Genomic DNA, 24,137 nt, shown 5'->3' with positions numbered 1-24,137 from the left:
AAAACATTTCTTTCACTCATGGTTAGTGTTTGGCTGAAGCAATTTATTATCAGTCAACTGTGTTTAATCTTTCTAAATCATAATGACAACAGGAACTACCCAAATGACCCTGATCAAACGTTCACATACCCCAGTTCTTAATACTGTGTATTGCCCCCTTTAACATCAATGACAGCTTGAAGTCTTTTGTAGATGATGCTCTTTATCGTCTCAGATGGTAAAGCTGCCCATTTCTCTTGGCAAAAAGCCTCCATTTCCTGTAAATTCTTAGCCCTTGTGCACACGGTCGGAGATTCTGACGGAATGTGTCCTATCGGACCGTTTTGTCAGATATTCCGACTGTGTGTGGTCTGCATCGGACTGTTTCCGTCGGAATATCTGACGGACCAAGTTTTCCAACTTGCCGGTAAAATTTTCCGACAAAATGCTCCGATCGGACATACTCCGATCATGTGTAGCCTACTCTGACGGAAGAAGTGCCACGCATGCTCAGATCAAATTCCTAGACCAAAGCTATTGGCTACTAGCCTGAACGTAGTCCCGTCGTAACGAAATAACGTCATCACGTTATGTACAATCGGATTTTCCGACAATTTAGTCCGACCGTGTGTATGCAACATCACTTCCGGACCTCTTCCGGAATTAATCCGTCACAATTACTCCGACGGATTTGGTTGTCGGAATCTCCGACCGTGTGTACAAGGGCTTAGGTGTTCTTGCGTGAACTGCTTTACATTGTAGCAAAGTGTAATTTCTTCAGTGTTGTCACAGGAAAAGATATAAAAAAGTATTTTCAAAAATGTGAGGGGTGTACTCACTTTTGTGAGATACTGTGTATATATATATATATAATATTTCTGATGAGGAGTAGCAACTGCTATCCAAGGCTGGCCACAGATGGGCAGATGTCTGTGAGAATGACAAAAGAGAAGCCATCTGCCAGTCCTCAGACATGCCAAGACTCACCACTATTTCTCACATGATTCATCTAGAAAACAGTCATGGAGCAAGCTCAATATGTTTTATCTATTTTCTGAATATGAGGAGGGAATATTAAGACCTGTGTTATGGAGATTTTCAAAACAGAGAATCTCTGTGTAATAAGGAGTTACTTGCTTAAAACAGCATTATATATGGGTAATAGATGGTCTCTAAGGTACAAAACAGAATTACCTTATGTTCACAACTATGCGTTTTTTAGTGCGCTTTGCAGTTTTCGGAAATGCACTACAGTCCATTTAACATGGTTTCCTATGGTACTAGGTCACATCTATGCGTTTTGCGGCTGGTGCATTTTTGGAAAGGGTTGGATTTTTTTTCACGTGATTTGCGGCTAATAGACTTCAATGGAGCTGCACCAGAAACACGTGGTGCAATTTTGATGCAATTTTTGATGTGTTTTGCAGTTCTCATTTTACCACTGTATATAGCTGGTTGCTAAAAAGGGGGGTGGGGTTCCTTGCTGAAAGCTGAATGTAAAATAAAAAATAAAAAAAAAATTTGCTGGGGAAAAAAAATTTGCCCAAAAAATTGGCATGGGGTCCCCCCCCCCGTCAGTCCATACCAGGCCCTTCAGGTCTAGTATGGATTCGGAGGGGACCCCCAAACCAAACCAAACAAATAAATGAATGGCGTGGGGTCCCCCCCAAAATCCATACCAGACCATTATCCGAGCATGCTGCCCCTTAGGTCAGGAAAGTGAGGGGACGAGCGTGAATGAATGGCGTGGGGTCCCCCCCCAAAATCCATACCAGACCATACCAGACCATTTTCCGAACATGCCGCCCCTTGTGAGGGGACGAGCGAGCGCCCTTAACCATACTAGGCCATGTTCCCTCAACATGGCGAGGTGCTTTGGGGCAGTGGGGGGGGGGGGGGGGAGGGGCAGCGGGAAAAGACAGCTTGAGGAGGAGATGGCAGGAAGAAGACGATGGGAAGACTGCTAGAGAAGACAGAGCTATTAATAAAGGAACTGTCAAAAACTGGCTCTTGGGTTTTTATTACATTTCACTGCTTTTTTGGTGAATGGGTAGGGGTATGATGTACATGATACCCATTCACATAGGGGTGGGGGGGGGCGGGATTTGGGCACCCCTGATTAAAGGGGGGCTTCAAGATTCTGATAATCCCCCCCACCCACAGACCCCAACAACCACCAGCTAGGGTTGTTGGGAAGAGGCACTTGTCCCGATCAACATGGTGGCAAGGTGCTTTGGTTCCCCCCATGCTGAGGGCATGCGGCATGGTATGGTTCGGGGGGGCACTCACTCATCCCCTCCCTTTCCTGACCTGCTTTTATGCTCGGATAAGGGTCTGGTATGGATTTTGGGGGGACCCTACGCCATTTTTTTTCAATTTTGGCGAGGGGGTCCCCACCAAATCCATACTAGACCTGAAGGGCCTGGTATGGACTTAGAGGGGAACCCTACGCTGTTTTTTCATGAACCCCGCTGACAGCTGATGACTCATCGGTTACTAAGGATGCAGCGGCCGACTTCCCGCCCCCCCCCCCCCCTTAGCAACCAGCAATATATAGTGTGTTTTAAAGTGCGTTTAAAGAGAAAAAAAACATAACAACACAAAATGCATATAAACTGCATGCAAAAATGCACAAAAAACACTGGTTTAAAAACGCTAAATGCACTGAAAAACGTGCCTGAAAAACACATCAAGCACAGCCGCATAGATGTAAACCTAGACTTATGGATTGGTTTATAAACCTTGCCTTGTCCATACACCCTGCAAACCAGTTATCATTTCTGTCTAAAAACAAGGACATTGTTTCGAGGACATTTTATGATTCTTCAGAATACAATGGTTTTATATAAGGTTTTGACAGCAGGCAATACCTTTTCTTACACACAAAAGACTTCCATGGCAAAGGAACTAAAGACAATACAACAAGCCCAGGGACGGGCTTTAGGTTTCTTTTGTTACATGAATAAGCATCATATAAGCAGTAAGGTCAAAAGTAACAGGACAAGGCATGATCACATGCAACTAACCTCAAAAAGCTTTGTTCCCCCGAGTACTGAGCTGACTTTAAACACAGCTTGAAAGAAAAGTTTATTTGAGGTTACATAGGAAGTATAGGCCAAAAAGCCATTATATACAGTAGACTGGAAGCTGTCCAACAGCTTACAGAAAAAAAAAGTCTGTATGAATGAATAACACGCGAGTTTGTCGTATGAAATTACTGTAGCTATATGAGCCAGGATGTACAGTTTCTTGGTAAAACTGTATCTACAACCTAAAATAATACATATCTTCAATTTACAGGGATGGGTCTAAATTTTTAAGATATGCCCTTTGAAAACTTCTAGACTAGTGATTCTCAACCAGGGTTCTGTGGAACCATAGGGTTCCTCCAGAGGTTGCTAGGGGTTCCTTCAGCATTGGGCCATTTCTGCCTCTCGGATAAGTTCCCTCCTACACTATTGATCTTTTTAGCTATCTGTAAGGAGGTAATTCTTCCCAATGACCACAAGTGTAAGGACCATTCTTCCCACTGACCATCACACTAATGTATCATGAGTTGTAGATTTCTAATTGTTAGCAGGGGGTTCCCCGAGACTGGAGAACTATATCAAGGGTTCTTCTGGGTTGAAAAGGTTGAGAAAGGCTGTTCTAGACTATCAATTTAGCCCAAATAAACTTGACATAACAAGTAAGGAAATGTATCTATGACATAGTTGAAAAAAGAAAACTGTATAATGACCCTCAGAAACCAGAGTACTGTTATGTAGAGCAGTGGTTCCCCACCCTGTCCTCAAGTACCCCCAACAGGTCAGGTTTGCAGGTTTTCCTTTATCTTGCAGAGGTGCTTTAAATCAGTCAATGGCTTTCTGGGGGTACTTGAGGACAGGGTGGAGAACCACTGATGTAGAGCATAGCCTGCAACAAGCAATAGACCATGGCTAAGTGGATTGTCCAGAAGACAAGTTTCAGCATTCATACAAAATGTTATTGATTCTCCTGTGCTGGAATAAAGCTCGGTCTTGGACCTTTCTCTCTGATGTCTTTTACCCAATTGCAGATTTAAAGTGATTGTAAACCCTCACGTTGTAAAACAATGTATTCAGCTAAAAAGAGAAATGAAAGGTAAAACATTTGTGTATAAAAAAAAAAAGAAACAAATATAAATACCTTTTCTCCCTTTTTTACAAATGATCACATTCCCTCTGTTCTCAGCTGCATAAAAACTAGGGGAGGAAAAAACAGCAGAACACTGGTCTTCCTAGTGAAAGGCTGTGTAGGGGGTGTCAGGACAAGTCTGATCATTGGAAGACAGCAGGCTGAGCTCCCAACATATCTAGAGAACTGACTACATTGTGCTCTCATGTCTAGCATGGTCAGTGTTTAATAGGAAAGTAGAGGGACTGGCAGGAACACCAGGGATTTCACACAAAGAAAGCAATACAAAGAGAACAGGAGACATTGTATAGCAGACACATATCAGCAATATGAAATGTTGGGTTTAAATATTTTTAAATGACTTTGATCAAGCTTGTAAATTGAATAAAATGCATTAGAAAATTAGGTCCCATGCAGAGCTTTATTTGTGCTAACCTGAATCTATACAATTTATACTAATGGTGAAAATTGGAGTGTAGCCATTCTCTTTCCCCTGGACTCGGGAATCAAAGCTACATGTGGCCTGAAAGTGGCATCACACACTAGGATTCTGCAGTTGGTGGATCAGAAAGCTGGTCAAGTATTGGAGTAAAATCCCACAAGTGGCAATACTAAACTGTAAAGTAAGGCTTGGTAATTACATGGGGTCCATTTGTGAAAAAAAAATTGCTGTGGAAATTTCTCAGCATTCACGTAGTTGTCATAAATAATCCCATAAAATGTCAATTATGTTTATTTCCTATGATCCTCAGCTCCATCTAGTGACCATAATGTGGTATTTTCCTAAAATACCACAATCAGGAAAATAAGGCTTAAAGCGGGATTGCACTGTGGAAAAAAATATTAAAAGCCAGCAGCTACAAATACTGCAGCTGACTTTTAATAAATGGACACTCACCTGTCCCGGGTTCCAGCGATGCCGGCAGCCGAGGCCGATCGAATGCTCGGCTCTCGGCTGCTGCCGCCACCATTCTAGGTGAGGGAATCAGGAAGTGAAGCGCTGCGGCTTCACTTCCCGGTTCCCTACTGCGCATGCGCGAGTCGCGCAGCGCAATAGGAATTGTCCGCGCTGTCTCTGGGACCCGTGTGTGTCCCAGCAGACAGCGCGTAGGGACAGGAAGAGGCATAGACTCCTGTGGGAGTCTATGCCCGGAAGTGGGTGTAAATACCTGTCTTTGACAGGTATCTGCACCCCCTTCCCCCTGAAAGGTGCCAATTATAACACCGGAGGGGGGGAGGGTTCCGATCAGCGGAAGTTCCACTTTAGGGTGGAACCCCGCTTTAAGGCTCATTTACACTTGTTTCGACTTAAGATACATTAATGAAGGTCTATGGATCTTGCTTTGTACACTGGTCCAAATTATTTGGTGGAGGGGGGATTATGGTGTGGGGTCGTTTTTCAGGGGTTGGGCTTACCAAGACATTTTGGACAATTTTATGCTCCCAATTTTGTGGGAACAGTTGTGGGAACAGTTTGGGGATGGCCCCTTCCCGTTCCAACAGGACTACGTACCAGTGCACAAAGCAAGGTCCATAAAGACATGGATGAGTGAGTTTGGGGTGGAGGAACTTGACTGGCCTGCACAAAGTCCTGACCTCAACCCGATAGAACACCTTTGGGTTGAATGAGAGTGGAGACTGCGAGCCAGGCCTTCTCAACATCACTGCCTGACCTCAAAAATGCACTTCTGGAAGAATGGTCAAATATTCCCATAGACACACTCCTAAACCTTGTGGACAGTCTTCCCAAAAGAGTTGAAGCTGATATAGCTGCAAAGGTTGGACCAACTCAATATTATACTGGACTAAGACTGGGATGCCATTAAAGTTCATGTGCATGCAAAATTCATACTTTTGACAATATAGTGTATTTTATCTGTGTATTTAGCTTTTTGCCTGGAGTTCAGTTTTAAAGCTGGGGTCACACCAGTGCGAATTGGATGCGGTTTTCCACTCATACCAATTCGCATGACAAGAGATTGTGACCGACTCTCTATGGAGCCAGTTCACATATTTCCATTGTTGCTGCGGAGCGCACTGCATAGGAGTCCTGTGCGTCTTTGGCTCTGTTTCAGGGCCAAATTCAGGCAAAAATTGCACCCTGATTCGCCCCTGAAATGGAGAAACAGGGACGCAAAGGACCCCTGCTGCAAGCCGCATCCGGCGACAGTGTGAACCCAGCCTAAATGTTTATTTTTGAAAGACACGGTATATACATATAGGAAAAAAAAGACAAACACATCAGTTAAAAAAAATAAAGTAAACTACATTTTAGAAATAAATCAGACTATAGAAAATAAAATAAACCATTATAGTTATTGGACGCGCTTGCTTATTTTACAAACTGTTTCCTGACAGATGACAGAAAAGTTCAATGAGTTTTGTAGTGTGATTCATTGTTCCGTTGCTTTTCTACACACTATGATCCTGCTTCTGTTTTGTTTATGCATACGGGTTAGGGAAAAGTCCCTTGGGAAGTGGAAAATGAGATCACATTGCACCCAGCAGTGGCACAAACCCGTCATTAGCCAGCTCAGTCCTGAGAGTATTCCGGAGCATTGGGTGCAGATGACCTTAGGTCCCTTCCTTTCATAGGAGACGATATTATTACATCTTTCCTTGGTCTGCAGCCCAGACTAACATTATCCTCAATGACCCGATAACATCAGCAGGTCACTAACATGCCTGAATAAAGGGTCTTTACACACACATCCTATAATAATGCTTCTGCTTTGCGGCTGAAACCACAGATTTTTATCATCACAATACAAGCATCACCAGATTTTACAGAACGTTTCAAATCAGGACAACGAAAGTTCAAGATTAACAACGCCAATAGGCGGCAGCAAAAATAAAATGGTTCTCAGTGTTTTTTGCAAACCTCTTATTAAAATGCATGTTTACACTGCAAAATAAAGAAGAACTCCACCCACATTTATTCAGTTCTGAGCATATACTAGTTATAGTGCCTTATAATGTATATTGGTTGGGTCCATTGGGGGGTTCCTTCCCCATCCTGTTTACTGCTTGTACTTACCTTGACGTTTGCTTCCTGCGGGTCTTCACTCACACTTGAATGAGTCTCTTATGTTTTGGATGAATTATATGGTTGTGAGCAGGGCCGCTGATAGGGCAGTACAACCAGCCCTGATGTACTGGGCCCGCCCAGATCAGCTACACAGTGGGGCCCGGGCATCATAACAATTTGATACTGCATTTAAAAAAAAAAAACGTTTTCTGAACTCTTCGCTGCTTCCACTTGCTTACAGAGTGGGTAAATTGTTTTCCTGGGCCTCATTTGGTCAACACAGGGGCTCAGGAGGGGAGCACAGCAGAGGGACTATTTCTTTATTTTCGGGGCGCATATACATTATGCCGCCCCACTATTTTATTAGTCCCGGCTGGCGGAGTGATATTGTGATTCTCCATTCGGCTCCCGGCTGCATTCCTCACCAGATCTGAAGAAGCTGTGTGGCTGACAGGGAAGAGCAGGAGGAGATCGTGGCTGCACTGGACACAGTGAGTGGGGAATATAGGAAAGAATACTCACTGTGTCCTATTATATATCTCACAGCACAGCAGGGTACAATCATCACACAGGCAGCACAGCAGGGTCTCTGTCATGGCTCTGTGTTACATTGCTTTTGGGTGCTGACTTTGTTATGATTGTACTGTTACAGTCTGTTATATACAATACAGCCATAAGTTAACTAAGCCAGCACTCAACAGCCAAGTGACATAAAGTCATGATAAAGTCATGATAACATCATGATAGAGCCCTGCTTACTGTGCTGCCTGTGTGATAATTGTAACCTGATGATAATAAGAAACATGCTACTTTAAAAATTCATTTGGAGGGGCAGTAAACGTGCAGCGGAGATGCATTTTTACTGCCCCCCCAAACCAATCCCCTTTAATTGCTTCCCATCGTTGCTGGATTGGAAGGTTGATGATATCTCGGTTATCACTACAGCAATGATCAAGATATAGTTTTTTAGCCCCATCGACTCTGCAAAAAGTAAAAGTAATCATAGTGGCTAAGAAGCCCCTGGATTACTTTTACAGGCAGTGGAAAGGGGTCCCACCACCACCTTTACTGCTTTTAAGATGTGACCAGTAGCATCCAGTTACTAGGACACAGTGAGAGGGAAGGATTGTCATTCCTCCCACCGTGTGACATCAGAAACCAGAAGTGATAAAGATTTTATCACTTCTGGTTTCGGTCTCATGTAAAGAAGCCATTACTGACTTGAACAAGCATATGATCAAACTGATCTTAGTTTGAGAAGATGCTTTGGAGGCCAGAGGACAGATATGGGGTCTAAAAGACCTCATATCTCCCTATAAAGAGGACCTGTTATGGCCCTTGCTATCACAAGGAATGTTGTCCATCCCCTGTGAAAGCAAAAATGACAATAAAAAATGTAAAGATACAGTGTAAGATTTGTTTTTATTTGTAATTAATAAAATACAGTTCAAAAGAAATTTAAACTGCCCCCTGCTCCTTTATGCTTACTAATTGCAAACATTTGTTGGCTTCACACGCATATGTAAACGGCAACAAACCTGCATTTCACTTCAAGTCGGGGTCAGGGGTGGGGGCAAGGGCGTGGTTGAAGGGGGCCCTGTCAGGTAGGCTGTAGGGGGCCCCATGATTTCTAACAGCGGCCCTGGGTGAGTAATCAATTACATATGATTGTAATTACAGTATCTACATACAGTGATGCTCATAAGTTTACATACCCTGGCAGAATTTATGATTTCTTGGCCATTTTTCAGAGAAAATGAATGATAACACAAAAACATTTCTTTCACTCATGGTTAGTGTTTGGCTGAAGCCATTTATTATCAATCGTGTTTACTCTTTTAAATCATATTGGCAACAGAAACTACCCAAATGACCCTGATCAAAGGTTTACATACCCTGGTGATTTTGGCCTGATCACATTTACACAAGTTGACACAAAGGAGTTTGAATGGCTATTAAAAGGGTACCCATCCTCACCTGTGATGTTTGCTTGCAATTTGTGTGTGTGTGTGTGTGTGTGTGTGTGTGTATAAAAGGTCACTGAGTTTCTGGACACCTGACAGACCCTTGCATCTTTCATCCAGTGCTGCACTGACGTTTCTGGATTCTGAGTCATGGGGAATGCAAAAGAATTGTCAAAGGATCTGTGGGAAAAATTTGTTGAACTGCATAAAACAGATAAGGGATATAAAAAGATATCCAAGGAATTGAGAATGCCAATCAGCAGTGTTCAAACTCTAATCAAGAAGTGGAAAATGAGGGGTTCTGTTGAAACCAAACCACGGTCAGGTAGACCAAATAAAATTTCAACCACAACTGCCAGGAAAATTGTTTGGGATGCAAAGAAAAACCCACAAAGAACTTCAGGTGTAATACAGGACTCTTAAAACATGTGGTGTGGCTGTTTCAAGATGCACAATAAGGAGGCACTTGAAGAAAGATGGGGTGCATGGTCGAGTCACCAGAAGAAAGCCATTACTACACAAATGCCACAAAGTATACCGCTTACAATATGCCAAACAGCGCAAAGACAAGCCTCAAACCTTCTGGCAAAAAGTCATTTGGAGTGATGAGACCAAAATTTAGCTTTTTGGCCCCAACCAAAAACGCTACATTTGGAGAGGAGTCAACAAGGCCTATGATGAAAGGTACGGAGGTGGATTGCTGACGTAATGGGAAGGTGTGAGCTACAAAGACAGAGGAAATTTGGTCAAAATTGTTGGCAAGATGAATGCAGTATGTTATGAAAAAATACTGGAGGAACATTTGCATTCATCAGCCAGGAAGCTGCGCATGGGACGTACTTAGACATCCCAACATGACAATGATCCAAAATACAAGGCCAAGTTGACTTGTCATTGGCTACAGCAGAATAAAGTGAAGGTTCTGGAGTGGCCATCTCTGTCTCCTGACCTCAATATCATTGAGCCACTCTGGGGAGATCTCAAACATGCAGTTCATGCAAGACAGCCCAAAAATTTACAGGAACTGGAGGCTTTTTGCCAAGAGGAATTGGCAGCTTTACAATTTGAGAAGATAAAGAGCCTCATCCACAAAAGACTTCAAGCTGTCATTGATGTTAAAGAGGGCAATACATGGTATTAAGAACTGGGGTATGTAAACTTTTGATCAGGGTCATTTGGGTAGTTTCTGTTGCCATTATGATTTAAAAAGAGTAAACGCAGTTGACTGATAATAAATGGCTTCAGCCAAACACTAACCATGAGTGAAAGACAAGTTTTTGTGTTATTATTCATAGTCTCTGAAAAATAGCCAAGAAATAATAAATTCTGCCAGGGTATTTAAACGTATGAGCATAACTGTACTTGCTATTGTTTTTTGAATTGTAGATTACATCTGTTGCAATTTTTCCTCATTAGCTGTACCCCTTGAACCACTGAAGAAGCTCAACTTGTGAAACACGTTGCAATACTACACCTTCCTTCTTTGTCTTCATTTCAGTCTCTATTGGATTTAAGCGTACTGTATATGCAATTTATTATAATTATGGGTGTATGGGGTTGCTTATGCCATATTTATTTGAAGTTTATCCAAAATGTTTTTTTTATCAGTAAAGACTGATTGTCCCTCTTTTTAAGCACAGTGTTTACATATTTAGTACTTCCACCTAGCAGCTCTAGGGTCGCCAGTTTGTATCCCCATCTACGACACTACCTGCCTGGAGTTTGCATGTTCTCCCTGTGCATGTGTGGGTTTCCTCCGGGTATTCTGTTTTCCTTTCACACTCCAAAGACATACTGGTAGGTTAATTGGATCCTGTGTAAGATTGGCCCTAGGGTATGAATGGGATTTAGGGACCTTAGATTGCAAGTTCCTGAAGGCAGGGACTGATGTGAATGTATAATATATATGTAAAGCGCTGCGTAAATTGACAGTGCATTTTAAGTACCTTTAATAAATAAATAAAATATGTTTTTGGAAAAAAATTATGCTTTTATATATGTGTATTCTTCTCTGAGGGTAAAGGATCAACACCATTAAAGCCCCACTTATTCATTTCTTTTGACACTAGTTATAGTGCCTCGTGTGTACAATTATGTCTCCAGAGGCCTGTTGTGACCTCTTCCTCTTTTTGCTCCCAATGTTGAGCCCGACCGTATGGAGGCCAACGTCATAGAGTTTGCAAATAGATGAAAGGCTAAAATATGCAGGAAGAGAAAAAGTTTGTCAGGGAAGTGAAGAATCTTTAGAAGGCTTTGCAGCCATGCAGCCTTATTCAATAAGGGTTCTTATTCTTAGGCCTCTTTCACACGGGGGGGGGGATTCACTATCTTTCAGATCTCAGCTGACAGCCGCTTTATAGACATTTAGGAGGTAGTACTGTTCTATCTTGCACACCTGTTTTTTGATGTCCATGGAACATTTTTTTCATCCCAAAAAGGATTTATGTTGAACAACCAAGCCACAACCGCCATAGCTGCATCTGGCATGCGTTTGCCAAATGGGCCTCAATGGGCATGTTTGACTGGGGGTGCCACCTGTCAGAATGATGCCAAGGTCTCCGTGATATGCTTCCACATCTCAACCTTCTTGTCACTTGGGTCTTTTATTTAACGTCTTTATCCTTTTTTGTGCTTCGTGAGTATGTTTTTGGCTTGTTTGTTTTCGAATAAACTATTATTATTATTATGCACCCTCTTATTGTCATTTTGTCGTTTAGCAGAAAGATATCCTCAGTTGAATGCATTTGTGGAGCACACCTGTCAATGGAGTGAATCACAGCCAGTAATGAGGAGAGAGAGGGGGCGGGGCTGAGACACGGCTCTGTGTTTTAAGGGACACACAGAACCGCAGCTTGCGAACAAGCCTGCTTGGGTGCCAACATTGCATGCTGCTTGCTCTGGGGGCACTCGGCAGGAGGGAGGGGCCAAACCCCCCGGCGGGGGACCCAAGAGGAGGATCGAGGCAGCTCTGTGCAAAACTACAGGTGAGTATGACAGGTTTCTTATTTATTTTAAAAGAAAGCCTTTAGAATCACTTTAAGCTTTGACAATAAATCCTAGAAGCTGATTGGTTACTATGCACATCAGTTTTAGTTTTTCTAATCTAAGATGATCTAAAATGAATTGTAACCAGTTGAAGCGACAACTACCAATACAATCGCAACTACTAACATCACACAGACCTATATAATATAAAACGTGTCCAAGATATCAGGGAATAGATACAGAAGCTTGGTGGTCTTAACCCAGCTTTAGCTTTTGGACAAGGCCCATCTTTCAAAAGCCGGTACAGCACATATTTGGTTCTTTCATAAGCATTTGGAACATAGTGCTACTGATCCTAAGGAGCAAGGACTGTCCCTTTTCTCACAGAATGTTCCCTAAAAGAATGTTCTCATGGTTTATTTTTTTCCATTTCCATCATCCATCTGCCTATAATGTGCTTATGATGCCTGTCTTTAAACTGTACTTGTCGCTGGTACTTGTACTAGTCAATAAAGAGAAATTTTGATGGACTAACCAAGTATACACTCCCTTGATTTATTTGGAACCAGAGTTAGCATTTTATGACTTGTTTAGGGCTCCAAAATGCTCCTTTTCAAGGTAGTGGTTTAAGACCACCCAACACTTTAGTATTAGGCCTTGAGTCTTAGGCCCCTTTCACACTGGGGCGGTTTTCAGGCGCCTGTGTAGCGCCTGAAAAAACCGGCCCCTTTCACTCCAGTGTGAAAGCCTCCGGCTTTCACACTGGAGTGGTGCGCTAGCAGGACGGTGAAAAAAGTCCTGCTAGCCGCATCTTTGGAGTGTTGAAAGAAGTGGTATATTCACCGCTCCTACCCATTTAAATCAATGGGGCAGCGTGGCTATACCGCTGGCAAAGCGTCTCTGCAGCGGCACTTTGCGGGCGGTTTTAACCCTTTTTCAGCTGGTAGCGGGGGTTAAAACCGCCCCGCTAGCGGCCGCAGACCGCCGCTAAAAATAGCGGCGCTTTACCACCGACGCCGGCACCGCCCCATTGTGAAAGGGGCCTTAGTGATTCAAGTGGAACACCTTAAAGCCTAAGTGCAGCCAAAATAAAAAACAGAATAATTAGCACAAGGGACGTAACTTAAAGGTCTGCCGTTATACTGATGCCTCTTCTTTTAAGTCCAATGCCTCCCTCCACTGCAATCTTCTGAAGAGGCAAGAGTTAATAGAACTAAAACTGTCACTGGCTCTCTTCTATGAATGAAACAGGATCTATGAATGTATCATGACTCTGCAGTAGTGTTCATGTCTGTTTGCTCACCTTTCTGTTGTGTTCAGCTGAATGGAACAGCTGATCAAAAAGAGTAGGCAGAGTTAGGCAGTCCTAATGAGAGACTGTGGCAGTCCCTTAGTTATATTAGCTCCTGCTGCACCAGAAGATTGCAGCAGCAAGAGTGGGGTGGGGGATCATGGAAAGATTTCACCTAAAAGAAGGGCCATCAGCACTGAACGTAAGTTATATCCCTGGTGCTGATTTTTCTGGTTTATTCCATTTTTTTATTTTGTCTGCACTTAGGCTTCAAGTGGTTGTAAACCCACTTTTTGGACTTCTACCTATAGGTAAGCCTAGAATAAGGCTTACCTATAGGTAGTGGAAATATCTCCTAAACATGCGCCGTTCAGGAGATATTTCACTTGTAGTCCGCTGGAAATTCCAACGGTGCATGCGCGGGGAAGAAACGAAACTAAGCGTCATTTCTTCCCTAGCCTGTGCCGTTAATCGCAGCTCCCATGTGTATGCGCGGGAGTGACGTCACACGGCTCCGGCGAATCACAAAGCCAGAGTCCTTGGCCCGGAAAGGAAAAGGGGCCAGAAGATGGACACTGCCTACATAGGAGACATCGCTGAATTCTTTTGCAGTTAAGTGGCACATAATGGGCTAGTATGTGATGCATACTAGCCCATTATGCTTTTCATTTACAGGCTTTGCAGCGAGCAAAAGAGGAAGTAAAACCCATCAGGGTTTACTTCCTCTTTAAAGGCCTCATGGACACAGGCGCATTGGGGCATACAATGTAAAATTCTGTCTTTTTTCCATGTCCCGGAAGTCCAGGAACTGCGTACAGCCACCCATAGGCATGAATTGCTGTGTGCGCCTGTAAGAGATTATAAGCTGTAGCCACATAAACCTCTGTATTGCTCATGGGCTCCCCGAGCATGGAAAAAAAGACAGAAGTTTACAGTGTACACTTGCCCCTGTGCAAGAACACTAATTGAGAATAATGGCATTTGACTCCTCCCACCAAACCTCCACAGATAACCCAACAGAGACCAGATCTGAAGGATCCATTTTTAACAAATATTTACAAAAGATTTAAAGTGGTTCTAAAGGCAGAAAAAACATTCTGTGTGCAGCAGCCCCCCCCCCCCCCCCCTATTGCTTACCTGAGCTAATCTCGATCCAGCGATGTTTCACAAGAGACTCAGCTGTCCGAGACCCTCCTTCCTCATTGGCTGAGACAGCAGCAGGCACCATTGGCTCTCGATGCTGTCAATCAAAGTCAGTGAACCAATTAGGAGAGAGGAGGCGGGGCCGAGCCTCGGCTCCGTCTGAATGGACACACAGGGCAGCAGCGCAGGTGCCCCATAACAAGCTGCTTGCTGTGGGGGCACTCAGCAGGGGGGAGGAGCTAGGAGAGCCAGCGTGGGACACAAAAAGAGGAGGATCGAGGCTGCTCTGTGCAAAACCACTGCACAGAGCAGGGAAGTATAACATGTTGGTTATTTTTAAACAAAAAAAAAAACACAAGATTTTAGTATCACTTTAAGCCTCTTTCACTCTAATCCACTGCGGTTTCCCCGCTGCGTACTTTGCCATAGATTTCCATTAGATGGGTGGTTTTGGTGCATTTTCTGAAAGCACATAAAAAATCCTGCATGCACCCACGCTGCAGAGAAACTGCAGTGGATTAGTGTGAAAGTGTTATGCACTGTACACACGGTCGGAAATTCCGACGGAAAAGGTCCGATCGGATTATATTGTCGGAAAATCCGAACGTGTGTGGGCTCTATCGGATTTTTTCTTTCGGAAATTCTGACGGAAATAATTTGAGAGCAGGATCTAAAATTTTCCGACAAAATCCAATCAGACTTTTTCTGGTAGTTTGTAGAGAATTCCGATTGGACAAAGTGCCACGCATGCTCAGATCAAATTACGAGACCAAAGCTATTGGCTACTAGCCTCTACGTAGTCCCGTCATACGCAAAAAAAAGATCGGATTTTCCGACAACTTTGTCCGACCGTGTGTATGCAACACAAGTTTCGGACAAAATCCGTAGGAAAAAAATCAGATGGATTTTGTGGTCGGGATGTCCGACCGTGTGTACAGGGCATTACAGTTGACAGTGTTCGATAATGCAGTGAAACAGATAATGCCAGTCAGTACTAGCAAACAACAAGAAAGTGCCCAGATAATGCAGATACGGGACAGGGAAAACTACTTTGTGTAAGCTCTCTGTAGAGAGCCATGCAAGGATACTATAAGTTTATGCTAGGCAGTGTTAGGACAGTAGAGCATCCAGATCAGAGGTCTCCAAACTTTCTAATCAAAGGGCCAGTTTACTCTCTTTCAGGCTTGGGATGGGCGACTGTGGGGAGTGGGAGTACAAAATTCCCCGGCATCAGTGCCCCATTACCCCCAATGGAAGGAAAATTGCCCCATTGTTGGTATCAATGAGAATAATAGTGTCCTATTGATGGTGTCAGTGGGGGGAATTGTGCCTCATCATTGGTGTCAGTTGGTGGAATATTGCCCCAAGGGCCAGATAAAGAAACGTAAAGGGTCACATCCAGCACCCAGGCTGCAATCTGGAGACCACTGATCCAGATCATAGAGAGCCATGCAAGATAGCACAATAATGTATATGCCAGACAGTGTTAGTAGAACAATTACATATCAATACATACAATTTTTGAAGAGCTGTGCAGAAGGGAAGCATACTCAGTGGTCTCTACATACAATACATCCCCTTTGTTGTATTATGCAACTGTGGTAATTGCCCAGTACCAACCCAGGCAGGAAAATAAACAGGTTCCTTACATTCACAGCTCTGCAAGAATTTGAACTAACTGCCCCACTTACTCCGGCTGACCGATACAAGGTATGCTTCCCTCTGCCACTTACCCGTCATCCAAAACCGATCCCAACCAGGCTGCAGCACAGGTAAATAATGTATAGTAAGCCTCCCCCAAACTCAATTTTATGTTGGGTATTCGGCAAGTACAAAACCCTTTGCCAGATGCCATCACACCACATCCTGCTAGGACTAGACTAGAAATACCACTTTTGAATACTGACCCATTAAATAAAACATAACTAGAGATGTGTCAGAATATCAGAATAGCATCCAGAAATGTAAACTACAATAATATTTATATATATATATATATATATATATATATATATATATATATATATATATATTCTTCCAACCTGCGTTGCCATTACTATAACAGAAATGTCCATCTTACCTGCTAATGCAGTAGAACGCAACAAGCCTGAAGAGATCTGCAAAGCTGATTCCCGAGCCTTCCAAGGAAAAAGCTGGAGAGACAAAAGATAATAGTCACCATGTAAGACCGCAAACTCGATGAGGTTAAATTTGATCCTGGTGTTTTTCTGCAGAGGGTAAGCAGTAATGTTTTGCAACTATCAAACAAAGCAGTGTTCTCCTAATTGAAAACAACTGTGGCGGCTGCACTTCTTTGCCAAGACAGCAATTCACAGAAATATACGGAGCCTAGAAGTTGGGTCCTTTTCCTCATTCCAGGAACATGTTCTCATCCACAAAAAATGGGTCAAAACAGATCTGAGTTGCACAATGCAAAAGTAAGAAAACAAAAAGCCCTCACATGATCCTCTGTTTGTTGTCATTCACTGAAATATTAGTAGTAGGTTTCTCTGCATGATTAGCATCAGCTATAGATGTTTTTCTTTTGAATGGCACTTTCCAGCATGGGTTGCGCACCCACTGCATGGATTAACTAATTGTTTTTATCTAGGGGTGTGGAAAGTGGAGATCTACTTACCTAACTTACCATTCACTTGCCAATCCTCCAAGCACACGACCCCATACCCCGCCATCCCCTTCCCCCACATGCTAGTGGTCTTGTGAATGGACTGTTTCTGATGTCATCACGCCCCATAGCGGCTTTGGACGCAAGGATGGCAGGAACAGTCCACTGCTGGATGTGGAAAGTGCTGTTTTCTGGAGGATCAATGAATCAGGTAAGTTTTGAACCCCTGGACAAAACGAGCAGTTAATCCAGCCTGGCCCCACTGCATGGGAAAATTACATTTTTTCCTGGAGTTCTTCTTTAACTCTCAAAAAAATGTAAGCATGCCTCATCTGCAATGACAATCACCTGCCTGCCTGCTTGCAATCATCTATTGTGCAGCTCATCGTGCATTCCCACCATGCCCCAGCTGTGCCAGAATGACTGAGGATGGTGTCATTCCCCAACTGGTCATCAAGAGGCTGAAAACCTGGCATCTGGGAGTAGCTCAGAAGAAGGCCAGGTCAATTATAATTTGATGCAAATACCAATATGTCTTAGCCCTTGTACACATGGTCGGACATTCCGACAACAAAGTCGGATTTTGTCTGACGGATTTTGTCCGAAACTTGTGTTGCATACACATGGTCGGACAAAGCTGTCGGAAAATCCGATCGTTCAGAACGTGATTACGTTATTTCGTTACGACGGAACTACGTTCAGGCTAGTAGCCAATAGCTTTGGTCTAGGAATTTGATCTGAGCATGTGTGGCACTTTGTCCGATCGGAATTCTCTACACATGATCGGACAAAGTCCGATCGGATCATGTTGTTGTAAAGTTTTATAGCTCAGCTCTAAAATTTTGTCCGTTGGATATTCCGACAGAAACAGTCCGATGGAGCCCACACATGGTCGGATTATCTGACAACACGGTCCGATCGGACATTTTCCGTCGAAATGTCCGACCGTGTGTACAAGGGCTTAAGCATATTAACTATCACTTTGGATGCGATAAACATTAGCAATTAATGTGTGCATTTTTCTCCTTAGCCTGTTTAGAACCTTCAAATAAACATAGAATTTATAATCCTCAGTTTTAGATTAGATTCATTCATCATTCTCCAGCCTGCACTAAAATACAAATAATAGCTAGAAAAAATCTTGAGGGCTACTGTGTACACTTGTCTTCTTGCATGCTCTCTATGAAGCCATGTGAAGATTATATTAGTGGATGAGAAGTGTTGTGTGTAAATATAAAGTCTTTGAAACTCCAGCCAGTTGAAGTGCAATGATCACTTATTAGTACATGAAATAAAACACAGCCACCAAGTTTTTATGGCACTGGAGCTCTCCCTTCTTCTGGGTTTTGGTTCTGTTGGTCATGGGCACTGAAGTCAATATGATCATTGTGTTCCTGAATGCCTGCTATGCTTGCACGGTTGAAGGGACTTATGCCCTGTACACACGGTCGGACTTTCCTATGGAAAATGTGCGATCGGATCGTGTTGTTGGAAAATCCGGTCGCGTGTGGGCTCCATGGGACTTTTTCCGTCGGAATTTCCGACACACAAAGTTTGAGAGCAGGATCTAAAATTTTCCGACAACAAAATTTGATCGTATAAATTCCGATCGTGTGTAGACAATTCCAACGGACTAAGTGCCACGCATGCTCAGAATAAATTACTAGACAAAAGCTATTGGCTACTGCCATCTTTATAGTCCCGTCGTACGGCGTGTATGTCACCGCGTTCAGAACGATCGGATTTTCCGACAACTTTTGCGACTGTGTGTATGCAAGACAAGTTTGGGACAAAATCTGTCGGAAAAAATCCAACGGATTTTGTCGTCGGAATTTCCGACCGTGTGTACAGGGCATAATTCTCATGCCCCATACACGCAATCAGAAATTCTGCCAGCAAAAGTCGGATGTGAGTTTTGTTCAGAAATTCCAACCATGTGTATGCTCCATCGGACTTTTGCTGGCAGAATTCCAGCCAGCAAAAGATTTAGAGCAGGTTCTCTATTTTTCGGTCGGGAAAAAAATCCTATCCGAAAATGCGTTCGTCTGTATGCAATTTGGACACGCAAAAAATCACGCATGCTCGGAAACAATTCAACGCATACTCGGAAGCATTGAACTTAATTTTCTCGGCTCGCCGTAGTGTTGTACGTCACCGCGTTCTTGACGGTTGAAAGTTTAGAGAACTTTTGTGTGACCGTGTGTATGCAAGCCAAGCTTGAGCGGAATTCCGTTGGAAAAACCATCCAAGTTTTTTCTGATGGAATTTCTGATCGTGTGTATGGGGCATAAGGACTCTTCCCCCCCCGTCAAGCTGCTACAGACCTACTCGCCACCAACAAGCGCTACATCCCACATACACTACAAAGCTCTGTGAAAGCAAGTATATATAATTTTCCATATGATTCTTAATAGGCCAAGGCACATCCTGGCTTTCGTATGATATTGCATGGTTATGTGTTTGATTAATTTGTTCCTGAACCTGGCTCATAAATAGTTGCCTTTACTGACACCTTTACAATCAGGGCCAGATACAAGGTTCTAAAAAGGAGAGCCAATAATAAATCATTCGATTAACATTTTGCATTATGCAAAAGACAACACTCAAACATCACTACAGCTACCCCTCTTCTCTACTCTCCCTCCTCCCCCCAATCAGTCTTCAAGCCTGGCAGCTTTGCCTATTGTACAGGTGAAAAGGGTTAAAGTGATTGTAAAGTCGTTTTTCTTTCCTCTAAAAATAACAAAAATGTTGACTTTGCACACAACAATCCAGATCCTACTCTTCGAGGGTCCCTCTTTGGTTCTCTGGCCCCTCCCTCCTATCGAGTGACCCCACAGCTAGCAGCTTGTATGGGGGCACCGGAACAGAGTCACAGATCCCTGTGTCCATTCAGACATGGAGCTCTGGTTCGGCCCTGCCCCCTGTCTCTCCTGATTGACTAACTGACTTTGATTGACAGCAGCAGGAGCCAATGGCACCGCTGCTGTGTCTCATCCAATTAGGAGGAGAGTTCCGGATGGCTATGGCACTCGTGGACATCACTGGATAGAGATGGGGCTCAGGTAAGTATTAGGGAGGCTGACGGGGGATGCTGCACACAGAAGGATTTTTATCTTAATACATAGAATGCATTAATACAAAAAAAAACCTTCTGGCTTTACAACCACTTTAATGACTTGGAAACTGTGTTGTGAGATGAAATACAGCCACACTGGTTATGATACAAAAAAAAAAGCAAAATGCATATTCAATGAATTAGGCCGGCCATAGATGGATCAAAATTCAGCTGGTGCAGCAGGAACCATGTATGGTCAGGCTGCAGGAGGGATTTCCCCATCAACACTGTGTTGATGGAGGAATCGAGCAATTCTTTTTCCTTCGACCTATGGTTGAAGGAAGTAACATTGTATATTGTATGGCCTGCTTTATAGTATTTTCACGTATTTATTCTGAACATTTTATGCGACACACAGTTGAAGTATGTCCCACTTTTTTGTACAGTGCTTTAGAACCCGCTAACACACTTAATTGTACAACAATGCCTATTTTAGACATTCATTGGGACAGAGTCAAAAAGAAAATGCAATTTCAGGCTGGGCAAGGGATGAAAGAGGGCTATCAGTGAGAATCTGAGAACGAGACATGTCCTGAGCCCACTGTCTCCATACAGCAGAATACAGTTGTGTCAAAGATCCTCAGCTACTAGACAGGAAACCACCAAATCACCCTTCATGTGAAATCCACAAATCTTCCTAAAGTGATAGTCCTAGAAAACTAAAAACATTGCTTTGTATAGTAGGTTACAATGCCCACACTGTACTTCGGATCTATCAGATTGTGATGACTTGCTATATAGCTAAGCGCGTGCCATTGTCTCCTGGAAATATGGCCGATTTAGGATGAGGACAGGCTGACCACAATGACCTTCAATGGCACTGCTTACAAGAACAAAGAAGGAAAAAAAAAACATATGCATTCACTTCTGAATACTGTTATATTTCTTTCTTTAACTCAGTTTACATGAAATAAAGGTTTACACCTTACAGCAGACTAAAAAAAAATGTAGTTATTACAGATTTTGTTTATTAATGCATTGTATACATGGAAGAAACAAGTAAATCGATTATTAGGGCAAAAAATAACAGTGATGTGGCCATTTCACCCTGAGCAAAGGTGTACCTGTTCTTGGAAAGCAATCAAAACACCAGTTGTTGGTTGCCAGTTGGGCAGGTTAACTCTTAACCACTTCAGCTCCAGGAGATTTACCCGCCTCCCTGACCAGGCCATTTTTTGTATTGCTTTAACTGACAATTGCACGGTTGTGAGATGCTGTATCCAAATAAAATGTGTGTAATTCCCCCCCCCCCCCCCCCCCACAAATAGAGCTTTCTTTTGGTGGTATTTGACTACCTCTGCGGTTTGTATTTCTTGCGCTATACACAAAAAAAGGTCGAGAATTTTGAAAAAAACAAAAAAAACTATATTTTCTACATTCTGCTATAAAACACATCCAATAAAATGGTTTTAAAAAAATCAAATGTCTTAAAAAAAATTAAGCCAATATGTATTCTGCTACATGTTTTTGGTAAAAAAAATTCCAAATAAGCATATATTGATTGGTTTGCACAAAAGTTATTGTGTCTACAAACTATGGGATATATTTAGGGAATTTTTTTTTTCTTTACTAGTAATTGCAGTGATCAGCGGCTTATAGCGGGACTGCGACATTGCAGCGGACAAATCATACACTAAGTGACACTTTTTTGGGAATCAGTGACACCAATACAGTGATCAGTGCTAAAAATGTGCACTGTCACTGTACTAATGACATTGGCTGGGAAGGGGTTAACATCAGGGGCAATCAAAGGGTTAAATGTGTGCCTAAAATGTGCTTACTAACTGTGGGGGAGGGGCTTGTACTATGGGCATGCAGGGATCCATGTTCCTGCTTTGCAGAAACACATCATCACTAACTTACCTACTAACAGAACACCGTTCAACTTTTTTACCGAGCGATCGGTGGCTCCCGGCTGACATTGAGTCCACTGGATCCGCTGATTGGTTCCTGCTGTGTCCAGTTACAGCGTGAGCGCATGCTCCCAGACCCGGAAGTGTCAGATCACATACTAGGTATGTGATCTGGCACAGAGCAGCCGCCCTGCCGCAGTAAATGTGCCTGGGGCGGCTGCTAAGCGGTTAATACATAAACAGCAGCCCCCCCCCCCATTCACAGCACCCACTATTGCTATTCTGACTTTTATTAAATGTCTGTAACAATTTCCGCCACGCACAGACAGGAATGTAACAGCGTTTAAGTCATAATAGCCCCTCACAAAGGAAATATAGTATTCTTGAAGAAGAACAGAAAGATGAAGAAAATATTTACAGAAACTATATTACAAACAGACATACTGTCAGGGCCTGGAATTGAACTTGGGCCCTCCGCTGTGTCTGGCAATGACTCTTCTTGTGAACTACCCTAGAAGCTCACAAGGACAGCACCTTCTCTGATCTATTGGACAACCCTGCCTTGTGTCTTGACTTCTGCTGAACCTTGAACTGTTTGTTCCTCCCATGAACTTCCTGATTTAAGCCATGTCTCTGCACGTCCTGTTTGCCAGATTATTGTGCTCTCTTCAGCCAGTGTCTCGCTCTCGTCTTCCCTGCACCTCAGGTAAGCCTGTGTCATTTTCCAGGGTGACTGCTCGTGTACACATCCTGCTGGTTTGTGGCATTCGCACTACTGCTATATAAACTGGTCTGCGAGCCTGACCTCTGATCGTGACATATACGCAACAGTAAAATAAAGTAAAAAAAAAAAAACACAATCAAAGTTTGCCCGGTCATTGGTTCTATGCAGAGTTTAATTTGCTTGCAGAGTAAATTTACTCTGATATAGTAAAGTCACTGGCCTTAAAGGGGTGTTCCAGTGGGGGACATTTTTTTTTAAAAGTCAGCATCTAAAAAAAAAAGTAGCTGCTGACTTTTAATAAGGACACTTACCTTTCCAGGGTGCCGGGCTTCACTGCCTGTTTCCTACTGTGCATGCGCGAGTCGCGCGGCGCTTTGTGAATGGGACGTACTGTGTTAGGAAACACACAGTTCCCAGAACACAGCACGCCCCATTACCCAGGAGACAACGCGAGGAGGAGAGAAGACTGAAGATCACCACGGAGTAGGAAGAGGCAGATTAGGAAGACTGCCTAGCAACAGGGGTTTCTGGTAAAGTAGAAAAATAATTTTTCCAAAAGTTTTTTTTTAAGAATATTAATGCTGGTTTTTTTTTAGGGTGGCCCTCCACTTTAAGAAACAGGACTCTCTCAGTATTCTTTAGTTTTAAAGTCAAATGAGAGCTACAGATTTTTGTTGACCTTTGAGAGGGTGTCACAGAGCCAAACCTCCACCTAATCAAAGAGTAAAGGGGGTGTTGGAGTATTTTTTTGTGCACATCAGACACATCCTAAATGCCAGCTTTTAAAACATATCTTCATCCCGATATGAAAGGGTTTTGCAATCCAACAATCAACATAGTATTGCATAGAATGAAACTACAATTCGAGAGAGACCAAATATGATATAGATATTATGTATGTCTCTCTTCAGGTGTGTAATGTGTCCCAACAGCCTTCCAAATCTTGTAGTATAGGCATGTTTGGTGTCTACCTGATTTGTATCTTTTACATTCATGTAATCACTTTTTATGAATGCGACTCTATCACAGCTGGAAATATGGAATATTGATAGTGTTTGGACATGGCAGGTAAAGAGACCTGAGACCTGGTCATTTCAAAACAGGACCTAATTGAAAGCTGAAGACCATGCTAATAGAGGTTTACCATATATCTGCTTTGCTGTTTTTTGTAAAATGTGTTTCAAGCTGTTCTGTGGCTGTGTCACCTTCTCTGATTCAAAATCATTTGGAATTTAGGCATTGTATCCAAACAGATTTATACAGTGCTGTGA

The 24,137-nt window shown here is 43.0% G+C and overlaps 1 protein-coding gene across 4 annotated transcripts in view; it reads right to left on the bottom strand.

Moving 5' to 3' along the window:
* RIN2 (Ras and Rab interactor 2) overlaps positions 1-24,137 on the bottom strand; it is a 271,299-nt gene that overhangs the window by 53,838 nt on the left and 193,324 nt on the right. For all 4 annotated transcript variants that reach the window (XM_077486208.1, XM_077486209.1, XM_077486211.1 and 1 more), the window contains one exon: positions 16,626-16,698. In XM_077486208.1, the coding sequence (XP_077342334.1) occupies positions 16,626-16,698 (73 nt within the window). The remainder of the gene's footprint in view (positions 1-16,625; positions 16,699-24,137) is intronic.

Source organism: Lithobates pipiens, unplaced genomic scaffold (assembly GCF_037356315.1).
Source record: "Lithobates pipiens isolate NorthernLeopardFrog02 unplaced genomic scaffold, aLitPip1_a1.2 Scaffold_18, whole genome shotgun sequence".
NCBI lineage: Eukaryota > Metazoa > Chordata > Amphibia > Anura > Ranidae > Lithobates > Lithobates pipiens.
Note: the sequence above shows the minus strand (reverse complement) of the source record. Positions and strands in the feature narration are given on the sequence as shown.